The 20,610-nt window shown below is 40.5% G+C and overlaps 1 protein-coding gene across 8 annotated transcripts in view; it reads left to right on the forward strand.

Annotated features, from left to right (window-relative positions):
- The window catches only part of ST3GAL6 (ST3 beta-galactoside alpha-2,3-sialyltransferase 6), a 41,477-nt gene extending 27,224 nt beyond the window's left edge, over positions 1-14,253 (forward strand). For all 8 annotated transcript variants that reach the window (XM_035314944.1, XM_035314949.1, XM_035314950.1 and 5 more), the window contains 5 exons: positions 4,551-4,646; positions 6,518-6,704; positions 7,728-7,865; positions 11,533-11,685; positions 13,413-14,253. In XM_035314944.1, coding sequence (XP_035170835.1) covers positions 4,551-4,646; positions 6,518-6,704; positions 7,728-7,865; positions 11,533-11,685; positions 13,413-13,493 — 655 coding nt within the window. In that variant the 3' untranslated portion in view covers positions 13,494-14,253. The remainder of the gene's footprint in view (positions 1-4,550; positions 4,647-6,517; positions 6,705-7,727; positions 7,866-11,532; positions 11,686-13,412) is intronic.
- Positions 14,254-20,610: the final 6,357 nt, after the last annotated feature.

Below are 20,610 nucleotides of genomic sequence, written 5' to 3' on the forward strand. Positions count from 1 at the left end.
AACCAATGTCTAACCATTAAATTAAGAGGCTGTTGTAACAATATGAATAGGGAAATGGTTTGAGTGACTGACTAAGGGATTTCATTTAGGTGTTGGAGATGAGTTACCATGTGATTTTTGAATCCATGTATATGCTGAGTAGATTTCCAACATTTAAATGTAATCTCATAGTTACATGAACCATTCCTATAACTGTTATTATATCCCAGGTCTTATTCTTTTTGCTGTTCTTTAATACTGTGCTAGAGATTGCAAACTGGACCTCCAGACATCTCAGTCCATCATATTTCATGCGTAGCATACCTGATGTCATTTAAGGACATCTGAATTTACTTCTCTTCATGTTGATTTATCAATGTGAGGAAAGGATAAGATCTTTTTTTTTTTTTTTTTTTTTTTTTTTTTTTTTTTTTAAATCATGAAAAAGGAAACTAAGAAAAAGGGGCTGGTAAAATATCTGGGAATAACAGTTCGCTTAAAATCAGTAGCTCACTTCTGTGATCTGCAGTAAGTACAGGTCAGTTTAAGTATCTCTGAATGCAGTCCAGCCTTGCTACGTATTCTTGACCTCCATTTCATAACTCAGGTTTCCTGTGAAGTTGTTTTCTGTTTGCGTTGGTGTTACGCCCAATACGCACATGCAAATGTTATCTAGTCTCTAGAATAAACCACATTCTTCTGTGCTTATCAATGCAATCTATGGTACTGTGGACGTAGACCTGTTACCATAACTGGAGACTCTCCAGCACTGGAGGGAGGGTGCTGAGGGGAGGAGATGATTCATAAATGGTGCATTCATACCAAACTTCCGTTTGAGTTGGCCTTCTTCAACTTCCAGGGCTTGACAAAGCGTAAAAGCTGATCTTTCAAATGTGTTTGTCTATTTCTGACTGCACAATGATAATGTACGCTTCATCATAAGTATTTGATCTGCTTGTTGACTTCAATACCCATTTCAAAAGTTCACATACCAGTTTCAGATGCTTTACTGGTTATTTGAAGGCAGCTGAGAACATTTTTCAGTACATGTTATTAAGATTACTGGAATTTTAAAGCTTTATCAAGCTTCAAATTCCAGTCTTCTTTTCTGTCTAAGTAGTACTAGTCACTGTTTAAAAAAAAAAAAAAAAAAAAAAAAAACATGAACAAGATCTGGTCTGCATCTTTCAGTAAGAGGGAAAGGAGAGTGGATTTGACTTGAGAGCAGCTACTGTGCTTCTGTAGCTGTGTAAACTTCAGTTGCCCAGCTCTAAAGTCACATTTAATTTTGCCTCATTGCCCTGGGTGTCCTGCCATGTCACAACTGCAAAGAGGAGAAACTGAAGAACTGCTCAGTTTTAAATCAGAGTCGAAGGCATTATTTCAATAGCTAGGGATGGACATGGTGAATTCCAGTTGTCACTTCAATTCCAACTGTCACTTCAGCCAAAAATTGAAAGATATGTAGTGGAAGGAATCACTTAAAATTCAGCTACAAGAGACAGAACTAGCAGCATACCCTCAAGTAACTCCTTGGCTGCTTATCAGATCCCAATAATAGGAATCACTTGTTTAGGATTTGTGTTATGGTGATGAGGTTTGTACCTCACAGTTACCCAGCTGTGGTCCAGATGACTGAAACTCAGTGATTTAGAGGCATGCTGTAAGTGACAGGAAAGTGTGATGTGCTTTTTCACCTTTCATTTGTTCTGCCTTCATCGCTTCCTGATGATGGTTTTTTGTCTGTCTTTTTTTTTTTTTTTCCTTCCTGTTTCTCTTTACTGCTGTTTCTCCACGGCCCAGGGTCTTGCTTTGATCTCTGTGGTACAGTTGCAAGTAAAAAAAAAAAAGTGTAATTCAGAAGAAGGGTAACTTCGATTCCCTTCTTCCCACTGTATGCATTGCAGGAGTTCACCTGCAATCATTGCACGTTCATCTGCATCATTTCTCAGGATGTCTTAAAGTAAGATTTGAAAAAAAAAATTTGGAAATATATGGGCTGGAATGATCTAGGAATAGAGGGAATGGTTTTGTAGTGGTAGAGGGAATGGGCATACTGAGGACAAGATGGTGCAGCAGGTTTTGTCCCTTTGATTTTGGCGGTATCAAGTCCTCTGATTTTGGAGGTGCCAAGTCAGATGGAATTGTGGCATTAGCTAGAAATCTTTTTAGTTTTTTGAACACCTGGAATCTTCTAAGCTGTTTAGGAAACACTAGAGAAAGGTGTGCCAGCTTTTTCTATGTCACTCTACCCTCGGAGATGTGTTTAGCAGTTCTAGATTTTGTTGGACATATATTGATTTAGAGATGCTTAACAGGCTGATCAAAGAGATATATATATACACACAATGTATAGTGTCCGTATATATACATTTTTGAATAAATAAAGGCAACTCCCTCTGCAGATGTGGTCCTAGAGCAGCAGGTGAAAAGCTGCTGGCTCAACATTTCTTTTGAAACATAGCTATTATAACAGTTGGCGTTTATTTTCATTTAAGATTTACTATAAGCTTCAGGTTTTCAGCATTGGTTTCAGTCACAGTTTCTTTACCCCTAGCTCACACACAGTGCAGCACAACTGTGTTAACAATTTTGCAGGAACTACTTCGTACATTGAGATGCCAGTCTGGGCTGGAGCTGTCTGTTTTCATTGATGTTGAATAATACTCCCCTCAACTGAAAAAATTAGTTGGACTGTCCGAGGAGTAAGATGTTAACTAGTCTGCATAAAGTTCTTCAAGGGGCATTTAATACAGGTTAAAGTATTCTTTATGACCTGGTATTGTGGTCAGAAATGGTACAGAGCCTTTTTCTTGTTTGAAGAACTGTGTGGGTTTACATACATACAGCATGTAAGACCACAAACCTTCCGTAAAGGGGCAATGCTCCCTGAGAAAAATGCGTTTGAGCCTGTCTACTCTCCTTTTTGAAACCAAAGCACGCGTTCTGTGCTAGCATTGAAGTATGCAGTAGAGAGCAAAAGATATGAATAGAAGACCTGGGACAACTCCTTGGAGAGTTTTTACCGCTAAAATTTCATTTCATAAGTTTAGCATCTGTGTTTACATAATGTTTTTTTCATATGCTTTTTAGCTGTGAATATATCCTAAACTCAAAAGGACGGATTACTTCACATGTATCATAAGACCTATTTTTTTCCTTGGTGTTTTATATACCTAGTGATACTGTCTGATTTGAATTTAGTTATATGAAAACAGCTTTTTTTATCATCCTTCTTATGTCATGACAATGTGCACTTCAGCACATGCTTACATAAGTTAGACAGCACTTCCTAAGTAGATGGAGAAAATTCAACAGCATTATATGTGTGTGAAGAGCCATTTTGTGTCATTTTTACTCATACAATTCAGAGGTTTGTAAACTTGATTGTGAACCTAAATCTTGCCAATGTTGCTTTTCTTAGAGATCTCGAGTTGTGGAGTGTGGTGGTTTTACCGTGCTAGGCAGTTGAACACCACAACCGTGCTCTCACTCCCACTCCTCAGATGAGGAGGGGAAGAAGTAAAGGAAAGAACAACTCACGGGTTGAGATAAGGATGATTTAATTAAAGAGGGGGAAAAATATATATATATATATATATATATATATATATATATATATAATTAAGGAAATATTATTAATTAAACAATTTAACTAAAGGGAAAAAAGGGAAAGGGGAAGAGGGAGGGGGAAAGGAAATAACAAAACACAACAAGCAAAGGCTATGTGGAAGTGCAGAGGAAAGAAATTACTCTCTGCTTCCCACAAATGAGCAATGCTTGACCACATCCTTGAAGCAGGGCCTCAACGCACGTAGCCGGTGTTTGGGAGGAGGACAGACGTTTTCGCAACGAGAGCCCACCCCTCCCCTCTTCTTCCTTTTTCCACCTTTTATTGCTGAGCGTGACATCATATGGTATGGAATATCCCTTTAGGTGGTTTAGGTCAGCTGCCCTGCTGATGTTTCTTTCTCACTTTTTTGCCCACCCCCTAGGAGGGTCAGAGAGAGTCCTGATGCTGTGCCAGCACTGCTCAGCAGCAGACACAACACTGGTGTGATACCACTGCTGTTCTAGCTACAAGTGCAGAGCACAGCACTGTATGGGCTGCTGCAGGGAAAGTTAACATCCCAGCCAGACCCAGTACATGGAGTTGTACAATTTTGCAGGAGCTTCTTAATTTGAGTTAGAGCAAATCTGGGAAAACTATCCTGGTTGGTAGACTAGGAAAAATCTGAAGCGTTGTGGAAGATGGTTTACTGAATGGCAGACACATCACTAACTAGCTATACATGTTTTAAACAACAAACTGCTAGAAAACCAACATGTGGTTACTGTTTTGCACAGGAGCAGCCATTTCCTGGCTTTTGTGTTCCTAAAAAAAAAATGTAGCCAAATTTTGAAAAATTGAGTGTGCAAAACAGAATCTGTACTCCTGTGTAGAGGACAAGGAGTGTCAATGATACAGTACACTGGTTGTTAAATCAGCTAAATGCTCATGAGGCAACTATGTTAATTACAATATTGAAACAAGGGGTGTAATGCATATTAAAGCTCTGTTTGTTCTGCAGCGTTTCCTGTCGACGGTGTGTTGTGGTCGGTAACGGAGGAGTACTTCGAAATAAGACGTTAGGGGAAAAAATTGACTCATATGATGTGATAATAAGGTAAATGGTATTTATTTTTCATTTTCTTCACATATAGAGAGTTATAAACTGTTACTGTAAGCCAGTAGCTTAACAGTTCAATTATTATACAAATGAAAATGCATAAAAGTTCCCATTATTCTATTACATCCTTTAAAAAAAAAAATCAGTGTATTATTAAATAGATGTGAGGGAGGAAGAAACACTGTGTGTGCATTCTGTTTCATGGATGGATACATGCATGCAAGATGCTGCCATTAGAGATAGGTCTCGGTATGTGACGGTCTAGAGCCCTGTATGTGCCCCTTGCTGTGAGCCAGCATCCTGAGCAGCACTGCCTCTTAGCTTCCACACCATGCCTGTCTTCTTTTGTGCTAGCTCATGCGTTGCTTGGTGTGGGTTAAAAGTAACACTCACACTCTGAAGTCCACCTCAAGGCATGTGTCATCTGGAACATGATGTTGGTATCTGTCTCTTTTCCTCAAACGTGTGAGCTTGTACTGGAAGCATACCAGAGGGTGCTGGGATCTGGAGGAGAGGTACTTGGATCAGGGAAACTGAAAAAGTGCTCAGAGAGGAACAGGTGTATGGGGATGTTCTAATGCCAAGTAAGCTGAAATGGACTATTTAGCTAATTATAACAGTATTTTCTGCATAATTATAATAATTTAAAAAAAAAAAAGATAAATCTCTACAGAAACTGAGATAGTAACCAATAACATGGCCTTTCTGCCAGTAGGTATCTTGTCAGATGGTGTGCCTGAACACTCTTTCATTAAAACCTTTGCCATTTCAGTTTCTGCTTCAATATTGTCTCAACCCCATTCTTACTTTGCTGTCAGTGATGCAAGGAAGCTCCATGAATTATTTTTAACTTATTTCAAATATTTGGATTTAATCCTTCCACTTAAAAGTTCCCTAAAGAGCTATTTACTCTCCTTAAAATGGGAATTTTTACATATGCCTGGGTCACACATTTAAAAATAGTCAGTTCTAAAACCAAAATTGCTTCAGAAATACAGTATGCTTTTTTTTTACTGTGAGTGAACAAAGAGGTGATGTTTGCATTCTGTATTTAATAACTTGTTGTGATTAAAGCTTTGAAATGTTCTTTTGTCTACCTGCCTTGTTTTGTAAAACATTTGCTCCCAACCAACATACCTCCTATTGTGAGCAGTCAGTTGCACTAGCAGACCAAAGTATGCCTGAGTACTCCAAAGAATTTGCAACACAGCCATCAAGCAAAAATGGCAAGATGGAGAAATAAATACAGTTCCTTCTGGCACCTCAGAGCAGAAGAGACCTTAACCAGAAGAGACCACCTGCCTGCTGCTTACTAATATGTTGAAACACAAAGCAGTGGCAGCTGTACAGGAACTATTAAAAAAAAAAAAAAAAAAAAACTATAAATATGTATCAGCATCATATATGCAGTCATAATCCCTGTTGCCATATGCTGTAGACAGTGAAGAGTATTAAAACACTCTTGAATTGTCTTTCATGGGAATCAGGTCATCTAGTAATGTGAACGGAGCAGCTGGTAATTCTTCAAGCAAGATATTCTCCTAGGTTTTCTCCAGTTGCTGTGATTGATTTAAAACTGGAACTTTTCTGCTCAAGTGACACATTATAAGTAATCATGCAGTTGTACTCGAAACCACCTTGGCCAAGTTCCCATATGCATTTGATCCCTCTAGGTTAGCAGGTGATGCAGGAGGCACCTGATAATTGCTCATCAACTGTGTAATGTGATAAGTGAACACTGGGCCCCTAACCCCTTGCATGCCTGGATGTGCTGCCTGCCTTGCAGACTTCTGTGTGTGCCAACCACACATAGTAAGGACAGATGTGTGGGATAGTCATTGCAATCTCTCTGTCTCTGTCCTCTGCAGAATGAATAATGGCCCTGTTATAGGGTACGAAGAGGATGTTGGGAGAAGGACAACTTTCCGCCTTTCTTACCCAGAATCCATCTTCTCAGATCCGATCCACTACGACCCTAATACAACTGTTGTTATCATTGTCTTCAAACCACGTGACTTAAAGTGGCTTTGGGAGATACTAGCCGGTCAGAAAATTGTGAGTTTAAATATTTATGCACTTCTGCACTCAGCTTGCCACATCTCTCCTATGAGATGTATGCTTTCTCACTCCTACCTTCAATTTGGTTGTTCGCCCCAAAGCAGTTACCTTCTCAGAAATATATTGTTCTAGCACCATTTCATATTCTGACACACGTGCTCCAGCCATTTCCCACGTTATTTTATCCGGAGCACTTGGTGAAATTACAGAATAGTTTTTTAAGGGACCTCTCTTTGGAGGTTTTAAGTCCAAAACCCCTGCTCAACGAAAATGGGTATAAGTTCAAAGCTAGACTGGCTTCTCAGGGCCTCGTCCAGGTAAGTTTCAATTATTTCCAGGGATATTTCTATAACCTCTGTTTCAGTGCTGCACTACTTTCACAGGAAAGAATTTCTCCTCATCCTTTCACTGCGCGCCCAGGATCTTAGTCTGATCCTGACTTTTTTTTTTTTTAATCCCCTATCAGTTATTTAAAGATGGGCTGAAAAAAAACAAACACACTCCTCAAACCTTTCTTGCACGACATGTACCCTGGCCCCCTACCCATTTTAATGACCCTCTATTGAATTTTCCCCAGTTTGATGCTCTCTCTTGTACTGGGGCTGGAAGAAACCCAAAATGGTGTTTGTGAGACCACAGGCAGGCTCAGTTCAAAGTACTTGAGAGATACAACTTTTGTCTACTTGCTCCATATGCTCTTGTTAACAGAGCCTAGTATATAATAAGCATTTGTTGCCTCCAGGGCACAGTGGTAGTGCATGATGTCCACCAGGGACTTTTCTGCAGAGATGCTTGCCAGCCAACCAGCCTTAACCTCTGCTGCAGCAGGGGTTTGTCCTGTTGCAGGAGCACAACTTGGCACATACTATTACTGAAATCTGTCTAGGAGGTTCAGTGTTCCTTTTCTTCTTCCTCAAAGTGCTGCTTTTGCGTTTTGCTCTGGGTAGAATTAGAATTGCTACCAAAACAAATTCAACTGTGTATAGCAGTTAAAAATGTGTAGTTACTTGCCTATTACAGAGTGCTAAAGGCTTTTGGAAGAAACCAGCTCTGAACATGATATACAAATCTAATCAAATCAGGATTCTTGATCCCAGCATCACCAGAAAAACAGCTTATGATTGGCTTCATTTCCCAACAAGGTTTCCCAAAAAGGAGGTAAGCTTTCTTCTTTTTTAGCTTTTAGTTACGCACCTCCAAACAAATAATTATTTCTTCATTGTAGTGCGACTGTGTTAGACCATCTTTCAGGTTCTCATTGCATAAGCTTGGGCTTAAGTGATGTTCAAAAAAAAAAAAAAAAAGATGGGAAAATGGAGTTCAGGAAGTGTCTAGTCTTGTAAGCCAAAAATCTCTATTTATGGGTTCAATATTTAGTATTACCTATTTCTTTCTACAAACGTCTCATTTTCTTTCCCAAATTGGTAAAAGCAGACAGGCATTGGAATACGATGGATCTGAAGAGCCTCTAGACATATTAAGGAGTTTTGAATTAGTAAATGTAGGGCTTTTTTTCTTAAAAGCAAACAAACAAACCCATAATTTTAACTCTGCTGCAATTTCACTCTGCTGGGGGCGGGTAGGAACTGGAGAGCGCACAGGATATTCTAGAAATGCTCTAATGATGTATATCTAACAGCATTCTTGTACCTACTGATTTGATGCCAAGCTAAGTAATGAGTTAACCAACAATTTGGATATAAAACAAACAAACAACAACATTTTAACTGCCAGCTTCTGGGTAAAAAATGTTTTTTGATGAAAGGTAAGGCTTCAAGTTGGAGACCTCACATGGTCAGTCCTGACTGCACAAGGACTGTTTAATAGAAATGCTTGTACAAATGCAGTTCTGTTGGGTCACAGTCATTGCACGGAGCTGCTTCATCAGGATCAGACAACTGACACACATGGAAACTTCTGACAACCGCTGCTGTGGAGTATCTACCACAACTGTTTTCCAGTTCAATCTTTCTAATGTTTGAGGGAGTTGTTTTGTGGTTTGTTGTTTGTTTTCTTGTGTGTGTTTTTTGGTGTTTGTTATTGTTGATGGTTTTTTTAAAAAACAAACAAACAACAACAAAAAAAAACTCATGTCTTTGTGTCCCTTATGAGTTCTCAAACTGAAATTCCCTGTTTGGCTGCGTGCTTGCCAGGGCTCCGTGGCATTTCAGCTCTTCAGCTGAGAGTGAGAAGAGGACAGCACAGAAACTGGGAGCTTACTGGTCTCCTAAAGGGCCACAGAGCATCCATGGCTTTCATGGTTCTAGAAATCTCTTCTGTCCGTTCCTGTGCTGCTTCTTTCTCAGTGGAAGTAAAAGTGAAGCTGGTGCTGTCAGTGCGCCAAGCAGATGTTTGTGGTGTCCTGGAGCTGGTACACAGGTGCAGGCTGCTCAGTCCATTTGAGTAATGTGTATGTTCTTTGTTCTCTCCTGCTTGCTGAGTGCCCCTGATAGGAGCTGGCGCAGAGCATGTCTGTTGTAGGATGTAGGTACCCCTTTCTGCCTCTTCTGCTTCCCCTTGCTCTGTTCCCAGGGTTTTACAGCCCCATGTCCCAGGCAGCAGCAGCAGCTGAGCTCAGGTGTACTTGTCCTCACTTCTCCCATCACGCAGAGGCGGGCTGTGGCTGGCTTGGAGCCTGCACATCTGCAGTCGCTCTGGCACAGTAACGCGTAGCAGCTCAGTTAAGTCGGGGTTCGTGTTGGGTGGTCTGTGGCAGGACCCAGTTTGGAGCTCTCAGTATTTAGAGCTTATCCCTGGGGTGGAGGCATGGGGGGCTACTGCTGCCTATGCTGTCCTGTGCTTCAGCCCCCTCTGCCTGAAAAGATGCCAAAGACAGCTGTTTCTGTCACTGCCTTTACCATTAAGCCAACATTATATTCCCTGTGTGTGCATTTGTGCTTAGTCCTGCAAGCATTTCTGTTTCTCTGCCAGCAAATACGATGGTATTAACAGAGCTGGGAAGAACAACTGTAAAATCAAATGTGCTTCCCCAGCAGCAGTAAAGTCAAAAAGTGTTACAGTCATTGTAGCACTGTACCTGTTCCCACTGAACACGACTGGCTGAATAAAATCCATTGCAGGCCAAGATCTGTGGATATTGCTAGGGCAGGCCAGAATCTGCACACTTCAGTGACAGCAGTACTGCTTGGCAGAACCCTCAGAAAATCAGTTTGCTTGATAAGAACTTCCTTTGAGGTTTGGTCAGACAAAAGAGCCTGCTCGAAGCATGAAAATGTATTTTAAAAGCAGGTCTATTATTATAATTACTACATTCCTTTGATGTGAACTGTTTATTTATGATAGGCAAGGGTAAATAGAGCTAGCTTTGCAACCTGTGATATTCCTGAGATTTCCAAATAAGACTAATTCTGACAGGTAACATGCCTGTCATAAACATTCCTGTCATAATTTTGGGGGACTATTTAATATGGATGTTACAACAGGTGCACCACTAAGTTTATGGTATTGGCCTCCCCAGGGCAGAAAACTGTTGTGTTAATTGTCAGGAACCCCGGGCAGTGGCGTGCGTTTTAAGTTGATGTCATTTTTTGGAGTACCCCAAAAGTTGTATAAAGATACAAAAAAAAAAAAAATCACGTAAAAGATAGTTCAATTGTGTGATTTTAATTAGGAGAGCTAATTAAAGAGTTATTAGTAACCTTTCCCTGGGGATTTGTTCCTTTATCATATCATACAAATAAATGTTTTTGTGTCATTGAGTTCTGCCTTCTCTCTGTGCAGAATTATCCACTGCTGGTTTGCCTGCTTTGTTTTCAGAGGCAAATGATCTGAGCCTTCAGTAAGGATTCAAAAAAGAAGGTGATTTTGTGCTCGCTTTAGGGTTTGACTGCAACTACTGAAAGTGTTCAGTTCATTTGGTCTCTGATAAAAGTTATTTTAGCCAAGACTGGCATGTCTGCCTGAAAGTTTTACCCATTTACAGGGAATTTTTCCTTTAAGCTTCATCAGTTGGTATGCTGAAAGAAATGACCTCTGTGTACAAAGCTTGCCTCAATTACTTCCTTAGATTATTTTAGCTGCTGCTAAAAGAGTCATGTCTGTTATCATAAAATGTACATGATGCTTCCAAAGGGTTCTCTGGTCTTGTAAGAAATGCAAATCCTCAGTTAGATGCTCTTAAGTTTGCACGATTAAAACCTGTTTATCACCTGCTCTCGGTATTGTAAGTTGCATTTACTTCTGAACTTTCTTACCATAGGGAGACACAAGCAATTTTATCTACGGTGTCCTTTCTTCTAATGAAAATATTGGGGGAAGATCTAAAGCTGCCTTTTCATGACTTTCCCTGCCAAAAAAGTTCAAATGTAGCCAAGTTAATGCAGATGGAGTGCACATTTTTAGTTTGGTGATAAAAAAAGATGTGAGACATGTCATGTTCTGTTCACCGGGATCTTAGTCATCTAGAAACTTTCTGAACGTATCTGATAACTCCATCACATTTGATTGAGGAGAAACTGTCTCCATTGTATAGAAGTCTGACTAGTTTGGTGAAAGTAGGTTGCTGAGTGGAGGGGTGGCAGGACCTTACTGATGTCTCTGCTGAGGGAAGGGCTGCAGTACAGGCTCAGCTCTTGCTAGAAAAGCAGAAAATCTAGGGGAAGGCTGACACAGCAGGTACCCTGGCTATGGAAAAGCTGCAGGCAGCACCTTACGACCTTTATAAGACAGGAGAGGATCCAACCCCAAAACAAAATGTTTGTAGAAGAGCTAGGGTTCCTGGTTTCTGCTGCCTTTTTTCTTAGCTTTGTTGTTCACGTCAAACTGTCAGTAATTATGCGTGCATGTTGTTTGTGTTCTCTTTTAGAAACCCAAGCACCCAACAACGGGGCTAATTGCCATTACATTAGCATTTCACATTTGTCATGAAGTTCACCTGGCAGGCTTCAAGTATGACTTCACTGACAGAAACAGTTCTTTGCACTACTATGGCAATGATACAATGTCTCAGATGATGCAGGTAAGGTGCACTTGTTTATGCTGAGGGGCATGCTTTGAGAAATACTGCTAAGTGAGGAAGGCAAAGCAATTAGATAAAAGCATGGACTGCAGGTTAGAAAGGCCTCCCATCTTCTACTGGTTCAGTTGCTCACGGGTTAACGTTGCTTAAACTAACATCTCTGCTTTTGTTTCTGAAATGTGGGTAATATTTGTCCCTTGAGCTACACCTTATTCTGCAACAACATCGTTTATGTACTCTGTTTTGCTTTAATGATGTTCTTCCTAGGTCATGCAACTCTTGTTTGTAGAGGCATATTTGCTAGCGCTGTCAGAACATGAATAGGCACTGTTCTTGTTTAAGTTCTTTTTCTTTGGCAGCTACTTGGAAAACTAGTCTTAGTTGCCAAATTTCTTTAATAAGAAAGAAGTGAAGGAGTTAAAACCTATAAACTTGCAGCTGGGGAAAGAGCTGAATTTCAGAATTGAAAAGTTGAAAAGAAAAGCAGCTCTTACAAAGGGATAGGAAGAGAAGGAAGTGCTTCCAGGAGGTGGAAACCACAACTCACCAGGGAAAGAAGCAGCAGGAGGCTGGCAGACATGAGGAGTGCCTTCTCCTCCTGCAGAGAAGTATTTTTCTACAGCCATGCCTCTATTTTCTTTAATGTCTCTGCTCTTGCCTTCAGCTCTGTACTCTGAGCATCTCAGTCTTGGCCCTTTACATCAATGTGAACAGTTTTCTCATCCATATGCACACCTAGTATGGTGTGTTGGTTCTAAGTGGGGCTTATTTTCTTTCCTCCTCCCTTTCTTGAAGATGTAGTATGGGGCAATGTTCATAGGAGCCTCTCAAGTCTCTCTGAGGAGTCCTACATGCCCTCTGCTCTGAGATAATTTTCCTCTGACAACTGCACTCATGGTCATTTTCAGGTTCTTCTCTACAGGTGCTTTTTTTTTTTTTTTTTCTTGTTTTCTTCCCAGTATACGTAAGGCATGAGTAAGGTTGATCACTAGTTGAATAGACATTTACAACTTTCCTAAAATCTCAAAACTTGAAACAGAAACATTATCAGTGATTCTGTGGTAAAGTATAATGTTTAGAACCCAATGCTACGTGTTTAATTTTTTTATAGAACATTTACACGGAATTCATTTTTTTTGATTCTGTGTCCAGCAAGCTTACCTGAAGCATGAGGTTCTTTGAATTCCCTGTAGTCCCAGTGGATGCTTTGTATTTCCTGTGCTGTCCTCCACTAACCTCAGTGGTCTCTTGATTATGTGGGGCCCTGCATGAGAGAGCACTGAAAATGGGTTGTTTTGGGCTTGTTAGAGCTGACTGGCAGGACACAATCAAGCTACAAATGTCTTGTGTTCTTTGAGAACCTGGTTTGAGCTTTGAGAATTACTCACTTGCTGACTGCTTGTGTTGTAAATGTTGTTATGCTGCTGTTGCCTATAAGCCCAGGGAGGAGCTGGGAGAGTTAGTAAAGGAAGGACTTCTGTCCTACAGGTTTGGTTTGTGTCCTCATAGAAAGTCTAGTCTAGTTTTGAGCAACGGGTTCGCTCACCTGTTTTCTTGGGAGACCATACTACAGCCAATGCTAAGAAGTCTTTTTCCTAGAGCCTTCCTGCTCTTAGCATCTTCCAAGCAACACAAGTAATTAAAAGGAAAGAGCAACGAAGTGGTGCTTCTGGTAATAAGTTGAATTTAATATCTTTTTTAATTATTATCCCTTCACATCTCTTTAGAATGAATACCATGACATCAACGCTGAGCAGAAATTTTTGAAGAAGCTTATAGACAAGAACTTTGTGGTCAATTTGACGTGAAAGATGGAAAATATGAAGAACAATCACTATTTTCAAGATTCAAAAAAAATTTTATTTTTTTGTATGACACTTTTATTTTTTAAGTGCAACATAACTGTTTACTGTTTAAAAGGAGCACAGAAACCTCACAAGGCAGAAGCTTCTTCTAAGCCTGAGGATAATGGACTGTTGTAAGCAGAGAACTGAATTTCTGTGAAGCTATTTAATAATGGGGAAAAAACATTAAACTTTCAGCTGAAAGTATCAGGGATATAGAAAAAAAAAATGTGATCCGCATGACTTATTTATCAGCAAGAACTATTTCCAAATGTTTAATTCTCTGGAGTATCTTCATTTCTAACATTGTCCTCCAAAAAGGTTACACTGTCAAAAGACTGAGAAGAGTGTTTAAGTAAGAGGTGGATGTGAAGTCCTGAATCCCTTGTAATCTGAAAGTGGCTTTAAAAACAATGCCCATATACCAGTACTGTGTCTGGAAGAAGGGGAAACATAAAAAGCGCACAGGCTTTTGTCTGTCCTACTCCTGAGCAGAGAACATCATCTTCAGTGAAGAAGCCACAGCCTGCACTGGTCATCAACTCTGAACTTCTGTCTGCGTGTGCCAAAGGTGAAGACCCTTTGGTCTCATTTGTGGATTTGTTGGTATTGACAATGCTTGTGTTGTATCCAGTTTATGGAAAAACATATGCCCTGTGCTGTGCTTCCAATAAATTTTACAAGTTTTGACTTCTCTTAGAAAGAAGGGAGTTTGAAGACTGAAGATTTGTCTTATTACTTGTCTGTTACTTCCCCCAAACCACAAGAGGAATGTGAGCTGGGACAGAGATGCTCACACTTGGGTTTAAATTCAGATGAAACATTTGTTGGATGCCTGGATCTCCAGGATAGGATCTAGTGTGTCTTTCTGTTCACTTGTCAAGTATCAAGATAACTTTTCCAGACTAGCATAATCCCCTTTTTCACATGATGTAATGAATATCCAACTTTGAAATGCATCAATGTGAACAACAACTGTTCCTGTTTTTGGTAGTGGAGCATGCTAGGGAACATCCAAGATGTACATCAGCTGAATTATCATTTGGCTTCTGCTAATCTCTTCCATTTTTACTTTTAGATTTAAAGAAAGTGGCTGAAGTCAATTATTTAGCAATGGAATTTACATGGGATTTTATGAAAGTATTTAACAGGATGGTTATGTTTCCTGTATTGATTTTGTCTCAGACAGGCCTGCTGATTTAGCTGAATTTGTTAGGGAATGACCTTGACAACTATCAAAGATGAGATGAAAAAGTGGAATGCCATTCTAATTCTTTCATGGGATATGTATGAATGTATCTTTTTTTTATTACGTCAAGTTTGTTTGAAGTTCTTTTGGTTATCTTGATCAATCAAGAAAGCACAAACGTCTGCTTCAAAAAGAAAAAAACCCCTTCACAGTTAGTAGAAAAAAACTCTGCTTTTTAATAAAATGATAGACACCAGAGCAAGCACTTAAGATATGATCCCAAGCCTCTAGCAGATCATAAGCACAGTACTGTCTTTCCTCAGGAGCTGAGGATTACAAGAATACTGAACAGCAACATAAAGTAAGCATTGAAGTGACCAGAGATCAGTCTCATCTTTTTTCTATTTCTCTTGCAGAGTGCGATAGGTATCTGAAAGCTGTCTGTAGTTCTCATCTTTCTCTTTAGCCCTCTGGTTCTGCCCTTTAGGAATTACTGAGTGCAGCATGACTTGCAGGTAAACCTCACCCATAGAAGAGGTGCCTTTTGCTGCACGGTGTTTTCACCTAATGACTCCTGACTTTTGTTTGGTTTCAAGCAAATTGGACGTATTCAAAATAACTGTGGATGTCATAAAAATCTGCATCCCCTTTGTGGTACAGGCAGTGCCACAAGTGTGGCAGTTCAGCCACCTCAAGTGATCCTGTGCGGGGTCACTCCTTGTCCAGCTGGTTGCGGGGAGGAGAGGGACATGCCAGAGCTCCTGGGGGGAGCAGGGCAAGTGTCTGTGCTGCCAGAAGTGGGGGAAACCAGACTTTCTTCACAAGGTGGTGGGAGGACTCTTACTCAGTTTTTCTTGAGTATAGTCTTCTCCCACCCCCTTTATAACATGCACATTGCTGAGGCTTTGAGAAGGTCTCTGCTTGAAAATCTGAACAGGAATAGGTGGGGTTTTATACCAGAAAACAGTGATGCTACTATTTTTACCTCTACCATAATGTATTTCTCATGATTATTTCAGTTAATTAGTAAGTTTTGTATGTGACTGAATAGCAGCAGACCTGCAGTGATTTAAACTACTGACAACAGCAATTCCACAGGGGAAAAAAAAAAAAATCCAAGGCAAGGTTTTTCATAAAGCTCTCAACACTGACCTTTCTTAGCATGGAAACCCATAGCAGATGTCTCACCATGCCGAGGGCAGAGCCAGGCAGAGGTGGGCTGCATCCCCCCTAGGAACCTGGGGATGCTCCCAGAGTCAGCCTTGGCTCCCCCAGGTGTTGTGGGGTGCCCCGCTGCTGCGGGCTGCCTGCCAGGGTACGGCCTCATCTGCCTGACATCCCACACTACGCTGACTGTGAGGACTTCTTTCTGTCCTTGCAGTGACTGGTTCTTGTGATGGTGCTACCTGCTTCCCTCTGCCTCTCCAGCAACGCTCCCTGGCAGAGGGAGGAAGGCAGCGAGCTGTGCTTTTGAAGATGCGGGTATTTTCTGTGCTTTATTGCCTTGCCAGAGAGGTTCTTCTAAACTGATTCCTTCTCCAAATGTTTTCCTAGGAAAGTCTTCTGCTTTTGGTTTTGACTTAAGAATCCAGACAGAAGAATTAGAAAAGGATTCATAGTGTTCCCCAAACTCTTTTTACTTGTAATAGTCTCCTTTATTTTGATTTTTTTTTTTTTAATCGCAGAAGTATTATGGTCTCCCTAAGCCTTTTTTAAATATATAGTGTCTGTTATTTTCCATGTGTTTAGTATGTTGTGTACAGGCATATATCACTCTCAGCTGCTGCTTCTTATTTCTTCTTAGTAAGTCTGCCCACTTGTACATCTTTCTGGCAATTAAACAGTGCTCCTGTGGATGTTTTCTCCCTGCTTCTTTTTCTCCTGCAGGAAAGTTGAGTCGGTGTAGGCTGAGGTTGCCCTCACAGGAGGGTAACTCAGTAAAGTTTAGAGCCAGGCCTGTTCACTCGAGCCTGAGCCAAGAGTTAACGCTATTGATAAACCATAGGGCACTGTTTTTTGAAAGCACAGCCTGCTGGCCGCCAGCTGTTATCTTCAAAAATAAGCTGTGAGCTACCTGATTCATTGTTTTTCCCCTGTAAGATGTTTTGGTAGCGTTCTGTGTATGCCAGCACTGCTTAATCAGCCTCAGTTCATGAGGTTGTTTTGTGCTGTTCTGCCTTGAGAACAGTTACTGCTTTCACACGGACTTCACGTAGGCAGGAATAACGCTATGTACTCTGTCAGTAATGTCTACAGATCCTGGTGTCTATTTTATCTGGGCACATGTTTTCAAAAGTCACTTGCTATACCAAAGAGTAGGGTTGGGACTTTTAAAAATAATAATAACAATAATAAAAAGGCAATAGTGTTTACTTTGAATATTTCAATCTCATGAGAGTGAGTTGATATTAAGTTTTCCTTTTCCCATTTTTGTTATTCCTAAGGCAAGGTTTCTGCACTGAACCTTTATTGTGCAAGCTGCCCATTACATTGATCACATCATCAGTGGTGAAGCTGTCACATTTTAAATCCCACGGTGCTGTAAGCCTTATTTACATGTCTGGTAAAAGCATAACTACATAGGTACCTCATGGGAAGTGTTTTTCTGTATTAATTGTAGATTGTATCACCACTGCTTCCTCTCTTCCCATTCTCCATCAGTCTGCTGAATTTCAATCCAGCAGCATCTTGCAGCAAAGGTGCTCCTGCGTTTTATCTGCCACCCCCCTACAAAATGCTCCACCATCAAAGACCCAGCTGTAAAGTACCAACATACACACACAGACACAGAGCCAGATAACATGCTTCAGCCAGAGTTCTGTTTGGCTCAGACTTTTAGGGTGCCTGTTTGTTTTTGTCAGTATCTTTTCCTCTGCTGTAATAATTAAGGGAAGTTCTGAGATACGACATAAGAAAGAAGGTCACAAATTGTTACACTAAATATGAGAGTGCTCAAAAGATATAACAAAAGCGTGTTCCAGTGACTCTGTGTTGAAAATAATACAGAATCACAATGTTCGTGTTTAATAAGCAGTGCATGGTATTGTTTCTTTTGCCGTGTTTCTCTTTTTAACAGTGCCCTGGCAGGTAATATAAATACCTCAACTTTTAAGCAGAGTCTCATTTTTAAGAACATAACAAAGCTCAATATCTGTTTCTGATATAGGTAATTCATTATTTTATTTGCCATTTCTCTTAACTTTTGTATGCCTTTAAAGTGCCAACTGTATTTTGAAGACATTCTTAGAGTTTTTCAAGTGAAATTTTGAATGCTACAAATGGAAAGAAATTATTTTTCTGTGAATAAATTGTGTTAAAGATGCTGCACTCAAGCTTACTTTTGCAAGGCCCGTGCTGTGTGTTTGCCCAAGCCCATTATTAGTGCTGTGTAAAGTAAATACGGTATTGTCAGACCTGGCATCAGGTTTCAGAATGAACTTCTGTGGTTAGTAGGGCAAACAGGGCTGAAAAATTTTGAGCCTAGGTACAGTACCTGAACTGTGGTGCAGGTAGAAATATCACTCATGGCTGACTGGAAGCACAGCTGGGACATGGTATTTGTGGGCAATGTCAAGATGAGCATCCTCCTGACATTGTTTCATGGCTTTTTAATCTTAATTGCCTTACTGCCTTCTTTCAGAGGAATGCTAAAATAGATGTTTAACTAGGAAGATGTGTGTGATGAAAGACTTCAGACTGGAAGCAATCAACACTGATTCCAGTACTTCACTCACATTGCTTTTTCTCTTTTCTCCTGTGCAGTAAAAAAGAGATGATGGGGCGTGGGGACCTGCTTAGCCGGTGGCTTCAGGGAGTCTGAGGGCAATTTAAAAGACAGTTGCCTGCCCCAAGTGGTGGGTATTCAATGCGTTCATTTTGGTATTGACCTTTCAGGAGTTCACCAGCTTGGAGGAAATGCCCATCTTTGAGGTGAGACCATGGGCTGTAATCCACTCTGCAGTGGAGCAACAGATCATCACTGAGCTAGTCAGTGACAAATTGGTTGCCACTTTCACACCAGATTTTTGCCACAGGAGAAAAAACAGGGCATGGGGAGATCAGCAGAATGGGAAAAGCTGTTCTCAAATGATCGGAAGAGCTAGGGATATAACAGGCATCTCAAAGCCTGGGCAGCCCACAGCCAAGTTCAGCTTTTGGGCCAAGTGCAACCACCCAACAAGGCATCTCACAGCTATGTGATTTTTCAGCTTCCCCACATCCTGCCCTCATGCCTTTTTCAGTTGCAGTCCTGCACACCCTGCTGTCACACCTCTGTCCCCAGCCCATAACCCCTGCTCCTTGCTGAACCCTTGCTCTGTGCAGTGCACCAGGAATGCACCAGTGCCCCCGTGGGAGCCCCTCGCCCCCCAGATTCTCCTGGGTTCACAGCAGCCATCTCCTGCTAAGTGCAATGCTAGGACAACACCTTCCTCTCAAGGAGTTAAGGTAAGCCTTGTCAGCAGGGAGGAAAGAAAGAAGAATCTACGTATTTACATACAGTTTTTTTTTTTTTTTTTTTTTTTTGTATAAGGTTTTCAGTGGGTTCTGAGTGTCTTTGTAGTCTGATACATGTATTTGGTGGGTTGAGTATTCTTTTAGTAACCCTGATTAATGAAGAGAGGATTTTTTTTTAAAGATATTTAATAAGATATTTTTTTTTCAAATCAGTACAAAAAATTTAAATACAAAATTATTTGCTTTTGACATATCTCATATATTCTGGAAACATACCCAAGTCACCAATGCCTGGTAAGCTGTCCATCCGTTCCTGCCAACGTTCCATAAAATTTCTGAGATAAAGCACCACATTATATCACTGGAGTCCTTAGTCAATGTTAGACTGCATTAAACTCTGCATTTAAATAACAGTAATGCCAGTTAAATCCAATTTTAGTTCTGCATGAAAATTCTAGTTCATTTTTGAATCAAAAGCAGTAGCATTAGCTAAGACATGGAAGAAGTGAGGAGTATTTGACTCTTTCAACTATCGTGTGTGATGTGCAGCACTGTACAGGGAAACACAGAAAAGGACACTGTCATTTTTAAATTAATACTCTTGAGGTGAGATTAGCACCATTGATGAACAGACAGTTCTTGCATAAAAGTTGCTTTTCCCCACATACAGAAAAGATGGAGGCCTTTGCAGATTCTCCTAGACAATTGGTAACATATAAATAAGGATTGGAAATCAGCTTTTATATAAAATGAAGTTGTTGGATAAATTTTTATGATCAGTATTGCTGGTAAAGTTATTGATTGATCTCAGACAATGAATTAGTTAATTAGCAAGCAGAGCTACTTCTGCTTTGCCTAGTCAAAGAGAAAACTGATTTAATTTTGGCTGAGTGGCAGAATACACGTATCTTATTACAAGCCAGACAGACTGCAGGTTTTTAGCATGAATACAGGAATCGACACAAATTTATACCACCCTGCTGCATTGCCACATGTCAGCCAAGATGTCTTAAATTACGTGGCATAAAGCAAACAGGAAGACTTTAAATTTTGTATGCTCTACCTCATCTGCTTCAACAGTGCAAATGCAGATGGAGGCTTTTTGGGTGCTGTAGCATTTGGAGGTGAACCCAGTGCCCACTGGAGTCAGGCACCCTTCTGAGTCCAGAAACTCCTGGAGAAAGCTCTCAGGGAATGGTTATCCCATCAGTATTCATTTTCCATAATAAATTGTTTAGGAAAACAAAACAAAAACCTGCAGGAATATCTTACACAGGGGAAGAGAAATAAAGATCTCCAGCTAAGAGAACCTCTGCCTGTCTGGCAGCCCTGCTGTCAAAAAAATAAAAATAAAAAAAAGCAACCCTGGGGCGGCGGGGCGGGGGTGTGGAATCCAACAGGGTTGATTAAATTTAGCCAAGCTTTAACCAAACCTGT

This window comes from Oxyura jamaicensis, chromosome 1 (assembly GCF_011077185.1).
Source record: "Oxyura jamaicensis isolate SHBP4307 breed ruddy duck chromosome 1, BPBGC_Ojam_1.0, whole genome shotgun sequence".
NCBI classification, from domain to species: Eukaryota; Metazoa; Chordata; class Aves; order Anseriformes; family Anatidae; genus Oxyura; species Oxyura jamaicensis.